This window comes from Oncorhynchus kisutch, linkage group LG18, assembly GCF_002021735.2.
Source record: "Oncorhynchus kisutch isolate 150728-3 linkage group LG18, Okis_V2, whole genome shotgun sequence".
Classification (NCBI taxonomy): domain Eukaryota; kingdom Metazoa; phylum Chordata; class Actinopteri; order Salmoniformes; family Salmonidae; genus Oncorhynchus; species Oncorhynchus kisutch.
Window position 1 is genome coordinate 61,146,746 of NC_034191.2, and position 9,290 is coordinate 61,156,035.

At 43.2% G+C, this 9,290-nt stretch overlaps 1 protein-coding gene across 2 annotated transcripts in view; it reads right to left on the reverse strand.

Annotated features, from left to right (window-relative positions):
• Positions 1 to 9,290, reverse strand: part of LOC109909980 (glycogen debranching enzyme) — a 31,334-nt gene that overhangs the window by 15,690 nt on the left and 6,354 nt on the right. For both annotated transcript variants that reach the window (XM_031796418.1, XM_031796419.1), the window contains 8 exons: positions 8,384 to 8,594; positions 7,657 to 7,826; positions 6,884 to 7,087; positions 4,221 to 4,402; positions 3,956 to 4,067; positions 3,596 to 3,722; positions 2,339 to 2,682; positions 1,127 to 1,314 (listed from right to left, as the gene is read on the reverse strand). In XM_031796418.1, coding sequence (XP_031652278.1) covers positions 1,127 to 1,314; positions 2,339 to 2,682; positions 3,596 to 3,722; positions 3,956 to 4,067; positions 4,221 to 4,402; positions 6,884 to 7,087; positions 7,657 to 7,826; positions 8,384 to 8,594 — 1,538 coding nt within the window. The remainder of the gene's footprint in view (positions 1 to 1,126; positions 1,315 to 2,338; positions 2,683 to 3,595; positions 3,723 to 3,955; positions 4,068 to 4,220; positions 4,403 to 6,883; positions 7,088 to 7,656; positions 7,827 to 8,383; positions 8,595 to 9,290) is intronic.

Here is a 9,290-nt window from a genome sequence, read left to right on the forward strand (position 1 = left end):
CCAATTGTGGGCCTAGAATCGAACCAGGGACTGTAGTGATGCCTCTTGCACTGAGATGCAGTGCCTTAGACCACTGCGCCACTCGGGAGCCTTTAAATCCATTTATTAGACCCTAATTTATTGATTTCACATGACTGGGTAGGGGTGCAGCCATGGGCCTGGTCTCAGACAATCAAGCAGGTGAAGAAGACAGATGGAGGTCCTGGGCTAGCGTGGATACACGTTGTCTGCGGTTGTGAGGCCGGTTGGATGTACTGCTAAATTCTCTAAAACGACGTTGGAGGTGGCTTATGTTAGAGAAAGGAACATTCTATTCTTCGGCAACAGCTCAGGAAACATGGGACCAACACTTTACATGTTTCATTTATATTTTTGTTTAGTATAGATGCAACAATTTCCTGCTAGGGTGTATTTCCATTTAACTATCTTGCCTTAGTAAAAACAGCTTGACATAACGACGTAACTATTTTTTTGTTTTTTTTGCAAAACCCAAGTGTCGAATAAAAACCAAAAGTTAGTGCTTCCATTACCCATTTAGGCTGATTGTCAGCAATTTATTAATGTAGGCTGAATGTCCTCCTACCTATTTGTTTAATGTCTCAGGTAGCCAGCACAGATAGAATGCAACATTATTTTTATAGCCTAGTTGAAAAATTTGATCAAGTAAGCAGTAGACATTTAGAATTAAATGTGGAGTGGAGCTTTATAGTTATCACGTGCTCAGCATACTATGACTTATGACTTCCAATGTGGCACCGTCATAGGATGCCACCTTTCCAACGAGTCAGTTTGTCAAATTTCTCCCCTGCTAGAGCTGCCCCGGTCAACTGTAAGTGCTGTTATTGTTAAGTGGAAAGTCTAGGAGCAACAAGTGGTAGGCCACACAAGCTCACAGATTTAAAAAAGAAATTGCCAACGTTTACTGACACCGGTCATATTCAGAGGGTGTTGCGTGTTTGTAAATTCATCAGTTATTCTGCGCTCTCGCACTCTCAGATGAGAGTGCTCTGAAATCGGAGGATAGCCAAAGTGAATTTACAAACGCACCCTAAGTGTATCACTGAAAATATTCACCAGGATATGTAGCTACGAATGGTGCATCTACAGTCAGATCAGCATACTGTACCTCGGCCACATGTAGAGGAGTGGAGTGACAGTTGTCCAAGCGCACGCCCGCAAAGTGTTGGGCTGTGATCTCTGTATACTTCTTCATGTGGGCCCACAGGTAGGGACAGTCCGCTGGTTTCTCACCGTAACGCAGCTTCACACTGTCTCCCCAGCAGATCAGCTCCCTCCTCAGGTACACGTTAGAGCCTAGAGACATGGAGGACACAGGGGAGTTGCACACCATCACACTAGTTCAAATCAAATCAAATGTTATTTGTCACATACACATGGTTAGCAGATGTTAATGCGAGTGTAGCGAAATGCTTGTGCTTCTAGTTCCAACAATGCAGTAATAACCAACAAGTAATCTAACTAACAATTCCAAAACTGTCTTATACACAGTGTAAGGGGATAGAGAATATGTACATAAGGATATATGAATGAGTGATGGTACAGAGCAGCATAGGCAAGATACAGTAGATGGTATCGAGTACAGTATATACATACGAGATGAGTATGTAAACAAAGTGGCATAGTTAAAGTGGCTAGTGATACATGTATTACATAAAGATGCAGTAGATGATATAGAGTACAGTATATACGTATACATATGAGATGAATAATGTAGGGTATGTAAACATTATATTAGGTAGCATTGGCTAGTGATATATTTTACATCATTTCCCATCAATTCCCATTATTAAAGTGGCTGGAGTTGAGTCGGGTTGAAATCAATGATATCTAAACCTTATTAGAAAATAGTCACATTTCTAAAGGAAAAGTACATTATCATCTTCTGGCATAGGATGGATATAACAATCCTAATGTACCATAAATCAAATGTTTTTATTTCACCTTTATTTAAGTAGGCAAGTCAGTTAAGAACAAATTCTTATTTACAATGACGGCCTACACCAGCCAAATCCGGACGACGCTGGGCCAATTGTGCGCCGCCCTATGGGACTCCCAGTCACGACCCATCGTGATTCAGCTTGGATTCGAACCAGGGTGTTTGTAGTGACGTCTCTATGACTGAGATGCAGTGCCTTAGACCGCTGGTGGCCTTAGACCGCTGCGCCACTCGGGCACTACATGTTTTCATGACAAGTGGTCAGTAAATACCCAAGGTCCTTACAAACCTTTCAAAGAGAAGTATGTGAATACTGAGCATGTTCTATCTGTTTAACTCGACCGGTCTGTAGAAATAGTTAGAACAGAACTATCAGCTGACCTGGCTCAGCAAAGTTCCTCAGGGGGTCGTCTGACATCACCCAGCCGTTGTGGGCCAGGAAGTGACACGCTTTGTCTGTCTGGCTCATCAGCTGCATTTCCTGGTCAAAGGTCAAGTTGTCCTCAAACGGGAAGGTGAAATATCCACACACCACTGGATGATTCCTGGTAATAGGTCCCAACTTAGGCCCGTGGTCTGCAAGGCGTTCGTACACTACATTTCCCACAATGCAGTTGGTGGCCTGTTCCTCATGGTAGTGCATCTCCTTATAGCTCTCCACATTCAGCTCCTCCAGTCTGTTCCTCAACCAGTTACAACACTCCTGGATGGATGAGGGCTCATTGCTGGAAATCAAAATCTAATTTTATTGGTCACATCCACATATTTAGCAGATGTTATGTCGGGTGTAGCAATATGTAACTATATGAGTGGCACAGAGGCATTTGTAGACCCAACAGTGGTGACAAAGCAAATACCATCTTAAGATAAATCGGGATCATTGCTTCAAAGAATTCCTGTTTATCTCAAATGGGTTTAAAGCACCCTTGCAAAGTGTCTTAGCGGATGCAAAGATGGGTTAACAAGCAAAGTAATTGTCTTATAGAAGGTGGAATACGCTACAAGAAAGGTGATCGGCATAGCAGTGACTATGAGCAGGTCTGCTGCTGAATTTATTATAGATCCCCATTAGTTCCTGCCAAGGCATCAGCTAGTCTTCCAGTGGTACAGTTATACATTATAGTACATTCATAACAGATTTCACAACATTATGTGTGTGAACTCGGGCCTTTACTCTACTACTATATATCTACTACACAAAATCCATGTGCACATGTGCGTATAGTATTGTGTGTTCGTATACATGTGTCTATGTTTGTGTTGCTTCACAGTTGCTGTTCCCTAAGGTGTATTTTTAAATCAAATTTTACTGCTTGCATGAGTTACTTGATGTGGAATAGAGTTCCATGTAGTCATGGCTCTATGTAGTACTGTGAGCCTCCCATAGTCTGTTCTGGACTTGGGGACTGTGAAGAGACCTCTGGTGACATGTCTTGTGGGGTATGCATGGTTGTCCGAGCTGTGTGCCAGTAGTTCAAACAGACAGCTTGGTGCATTCAACATGTCAATACCTCTCACAAATACAAGTAGTAGGGAAGTTAATCGCTCCTCCACTTTGGACCAGGAGAGATTGACATGCATATTATTAATGTTAGCCCTCCGTGCTCTCTGTAATGGTGTATCCTAAAGCGAACCCACCCATTGGGTATGAAGGTCTCCAAGGCTGAGGTCATGTCCACGGTGTTACCGAAGCGTCGACCATGGGGGTCCGGGAGGATCCTCAGACGCTTCTTATCCTCATTCTCTAATCTCACTGCTTTGCCTCCTGGGTAGAAAACATCAAACACAAAAATACTGAAGAAGATTAGTGCACCAGATGTTTAGTGTGAGCTGATTGCTACTTCAACAGTGGAAGCACAATATCTGGAACACAAATAACTTGTTTCAAATGATTTCCTGGGGTGGCTCAAGAGATATTAAAAACATCATTCATCCCATTCAACATAATTCAATGTAATGACACTGAAATACAAGTCCTGAGTGGTTGGTAGCCCTTACCTGCCTGAAGCAGCTTCCTGAACTGTTCCACAGCCTTCTCCACGTTCACCTGGTAGAACTCCCACAGCTTGGTCCTGGGGTAGATCTCATCCCAGAGGACACCTCGCAGCATCTACAAGAGGAGGCAATCAATCAATCCAACTTTGTCCTAAGAGGGACACTTGGGTTGAAAGTAGGGTTACTCAAAATATCTCTTCATTAATTGGATTGACAATTTTCCCATTTCAATACAGTACAAAACAGAAGGGTAACCCAACCAACTCACGTGGAGTTGGTGTTCATTCTCGATGTGAGCAGGAACACCATGGCCACTGTACTTCCCGTCTGCGATGTCACAGGTGAGGTGCCACAGAGCCCTGTCCAGCACCCAGGCTGGCTTCAGGTGGGGCGAGTTCACCAGATTATAGCCACACTCAGGGTGTAGACATAACCACCTACTGTTAGCAGCTAAGGAGAGAGAGGGAGCTGTTACTAACTGTTACTAGGTTGTAGCCATACCCACTGGGCACAGACGTCACTTCATTGAAATGACGCAGAAACAACGTTGATTCAACCAGTGTGTGCACAGTAGGTGCAGCCACAACCACTTACTCACAGCTAGTAGGGAAAGAAGGTAACAGTTGTTAAAAATGACAGAGGAAGAATGGATCTAACCCCAGTAGGGAATTCTCTCCAATGTCATGGAATAAGACATATTTGGAACACATTCAACATTGCTTGAATGGTCATTTGCGGGTCGTACTTAAGAGATCAATAAACTTAAAAACACTAAAGGGGTAGGAGTTGTGCAGTGCACCCTAACACCGTTGCCCTTTACATAGGACAAACATTGCAGAGGCAGCTGTGGCTCTTGCATCATGGTCTCAGTTTCCGCGGTCAGCATTTAGCCTCTTCACATTGAAGGTCAGATTGAAGTATTCCCCTTTGCAATGAACCAGCCAATCACTCCATGACACTGTCTGTGTCCCAAATGGCACCCCATCTCCTATATAGTACACTACTTTTGACCAGAAAGTAGTGCACGGAATAGGGAATATGATGCCATTTGGGATGCATCCTGTGTCTTCAAAGGCAACTGAGTGAGGGGGGGTTTAAAATGTTGCCACACTGCCACACCATGTTCACACCTTCATTAGTTATTGGTGCTTATGATAGGGGTGGAAAGATAACCATGGCTCCCCCATGTCTGCAGCACAATGTGTGAAGCTGAGCTTCTGATTACATTTTTGCCTAATAGTGAATTGTAATAAATGTGGTTGTTTGACTGTGCGCTCTCTGTGACATGATTGTTTCAATTTATGACTAAGTGCTTCAACTTTCACCGTTGCTATGGACATCCAACACATGATTGTTCTATTAATTTGTACTGTTAGTGTTATCACAATGGTTGTTACCATTGAATTGATCAAATGTATGTTTGGTGACAAGAAGTCAAACATGTTTATTAAATCAGTATTTTCATTGTGTACTTCTAGTAAGGATATAGGATAACCTGCTGTTCACATACCATCTTCCTCTGTCCATTAACATGTGATGTAAAGGTTGCAAATCTCTCCTTGCATACTGGCTAATGCATTGGCAGTAGTCCTGCTGACCATACTTGAGTGGATGCCAAAGTCCACTACAACCTGGCACCAGTTTCTCTGTCATAGCCTTTAAACTACTAGAAGGGCATGAGTCACCATGACCCTGCAATATATTCATGATACAATTTTGATAAATATACATGCATTTCCTTTTAAGCTGGACTCTTGGGTAACATTGTTTGTTTTGCTGTATAAAAACACCCTGTATTGGGCCTCCTGAGTGGCGCAGCGGTCTAAGGCACTGCATCGCAGTGCTAGAGGAGTCACTACAGACCCGGGTTCGATCCCGGGTTGTATCACAACCAGCCATGATCGGGAGTCCCATAGGGAGGCGCACAATTGTCCCAGCGTTGTCCGGGTTAGGGGAGGGTTTTTCAGGGTGGGCTTTACTAGGCTCATCGCGCTCTTGTGGCAGGCCAGGCACCTGCAGGCTGACCTCAGTCGTCAGTTGAAAGGCGTTTCCTCCGAACACATTGGTGCTGCTGCCTTCCGGGTTAAGCAGGCGGGTGTTAAGAACCGCTGTTTGGCGGGTCATGTTTCCAAGGACGCATGACTTGACCTTCGCTTCCTGAACACGCTGGAGAGTTGCAGCGATGAGACAAGATCGAAATTGAGGAGAAAAAAAGGGGGTAAAACACCCCCCAAAAAATAACACACTGTATTTGGTATATTTGAAAGTGATTGGGGGTAAGAAACATGGGAAATTTTCAGTCAGGTATTGAGCTCTTGATATTTACCCCATTGCATTTTATGATGGGTTCACACCATGACTATGAAAGTTTTACAGGCAAATATTTATGTTTTGTGTTGGATTCTAAACTTGTGAAGTATGCACTTGTCCTTTTCAAAGATCGGAACATTCTGGACACTAAAGCCACTTGCTGTCCTGAAGATTATGAAGAGTATTAAGGCTATTTTAAAAAGGGAGCTACGACATATCACCTCTGCAAAGTTATATCAAACCCAGGTTATCTGAGAAGAGACTTTGCTAACCCATATTTTACTATCAGTCAGTCCTGCAAGCCTTCCCTGTGGCTTGGGAATAGTACCCAGAAGGTCACAGTCATAACTCTTCATGAAACACTATCTTCTGAAGAGCTTAGAGATGAGATCCCCTGCCTCTATAAATGGCAGCATTGATAGGTATGTTACATATCCATGTGGTACGTTACGTAGCCTACCACACCACCATTCACAAAATGGGAATGCATTCATCCTACTGTGTCGAGACAGTGTGAGCCGATGCTCATGTGTAGAGTGCACCAAATGATGCCCTATTCCTTTAATAGTTCATGACTTTTGACCAGGGACTATAGTAGTGCACTATATACTAAAACAATACCTGTATGGTTGTAGACCACGTCAGTGATGCAGACCATGTTCCACTCTTTCTTCAGTTTCTCCACCAGGTTGCCCACATCCATCCAGGTGTAGTTCTTCCCTTCAGTAGAGAACTCTGGGTTGAGCTCCAGTTGGTCGGCCAGAGAATAGCAGGAGCGAGACATCCCTAACTTCTGCAGCGGGGTGAAGTGGATCATGTTATAACCTAGGGAGAGAGAGAAAGAGAGAGTTTAGATAAAAAATATATTATGAATGAGAAATGTGAATCTATGAACCCACAGTAACAATTATGCTATAGGTACGTTACATGTTTTGCAATGAACCCAATGCGTGTCTGGACAGACAGATATTAAGAAACGGCAAACACTGCAGATATTTTTTGCAGATATTAGAATGGGTCAATGCCCACCAGTATAACCAAACAGATCTCAACCACTGTGTGATTATCCCCCAAACCACAACTCTTTGTACAGCACAATCTATACGATGAACCAATAAAGATGAACTCTGTATTTGTTAGTATCTGTACTTTTGAACTGCAGGCACATGATTAAGAACAAGCAAAAACAATTGCTGTGATTTCAAAAATAATTATTTACTTCAGCAATTTAAACCAAATTAAATATGTGACAGTGTGACACTTATGAGTGAGGACAGGAATTTTTCCTGACCACGTAACCCGAGCAGGAGAAAAACCCATTTATACTGACGAAGACAATAGCCATGCTTCTGATTGTTGGCCAGCTGACTATGGTATCCCATTCTGCCCCTCACCGGTCTCCTTGGCAACCCTGAGCCTGTCCTGCCATTCGTCCAGAGGCCCCAGGCACTTGGCCAGGTATGTCTGAATGGCAATACAGTCCAGGGGTAGAACATGGTTATCAGCACCCACACGCAGCACTGGGTCCACCACTATGTAGCCACTACCAGTCTTCTCTTCAGTCCTGGGAATCACACAGACCACATCAGGCAATACAACAGGCAACGAGATCAATCAACAGCATAACGTGTATGGGATAAAAGGATTGACTATTGAGGTTGAGCCCCAAAATCACCTGTAGGTTTGTTAAATAATAATATTTATTATTAGAATTATTATTAGGGTTATAGGGTACTTATATAGTCCTGTTTCCCTGCATGTGCAAGTGGGTAACCTGTACAAGTGTGAGGCGTGAAATGGAAATACGTTTTTTGCATCTCTCACTCCCCCTGAGACACTCTCGGAGACTGGTGTCACAGACAGGGATTTAACTGTGATTCACCAGTTTACATTGTGACTCTTATGTCTTGTTTTCAATCGAACACATCATGATTAGATGTCAGAAATCAAAAAGAACAGTGCATAAACAGTGCTGGCTTACCACCACCACCACATATCTAGTACATTTTGATTCAATGTGGAAGTACTGCACACAGAACAGTGAACGGGAATCTATCTTGTACCCTGCAAATAACTAGATGTGTGTACACTCCTTCTGAACAAGAAACAGTGCTTTCTTACCCAGCACAAAAGTAATACTGGTAGGACCCTGCCACCTGCAGGTCCAGTTTGCAGTACTTGTCCGAGTCATCCTCTCTCCCCGTTGGGTTTATCCAGTTCAGAGGCCAGAACTTAACCCGGTCAAACTTCTCTCCCTCCGCAGGGTAGTTAGTGTGGACCTGCACATGCCTCCCCTGCAGAGTGGGCCCCAACCGGAACTGGAGCTCAAAGCCTGATGGTAGAATAATAATAGTATGTCATTATCATTACATAATAACAAGTAATACACAAGCAGGATATGTGCTAAAAGCACTGCTGGAGGCTACAGTGAAATCAGAAAGGTTCACCCTGGACAATGACTGGAACTAATAATGTCCTAATGGGAAAATGTAAACTTGGAAAACACATAGGCAGCTGTTATGGTGTCCTGCCAATCAAATGTGCATTAAAACTCAGTTTAAAAACAAATCCAATGTCTGAAGTGATGCCCGCCCAAGCAATTGATCTTGCCAAACAGTAGAAACAGTACAGCTAAGCCACAGAGAACACAAGGCCTTTTACCTTGCTATTTATAACTGCAAACTTTTCACTAGAATATTTCAAGATAGGCTACTTCACTCAAGTGTCAAATGCATAGCAATGTTCAGCCCATGCCTAGCCTACCACTCCCCCATTAACTAAATGTGCATTTCAATGCCTATATTTTCAACAGCAGGAATAATATCCATCCTGGGGGTAAAATAAAAGCAAGATAGCACCATACAAAAAAACAATTGTCTAATAATGACAAACTTCAAATAGCCTATAATTCGCAGGACTGTTTTTTTTTTGGGGGGGGGGGGGGGGGGGGGTCTGTTCCAAAAACTTCGTAAATAACAAGGTTGCCAACAAACAACGCATACAAAGTTGTATAGCGGCAGAATAAGAT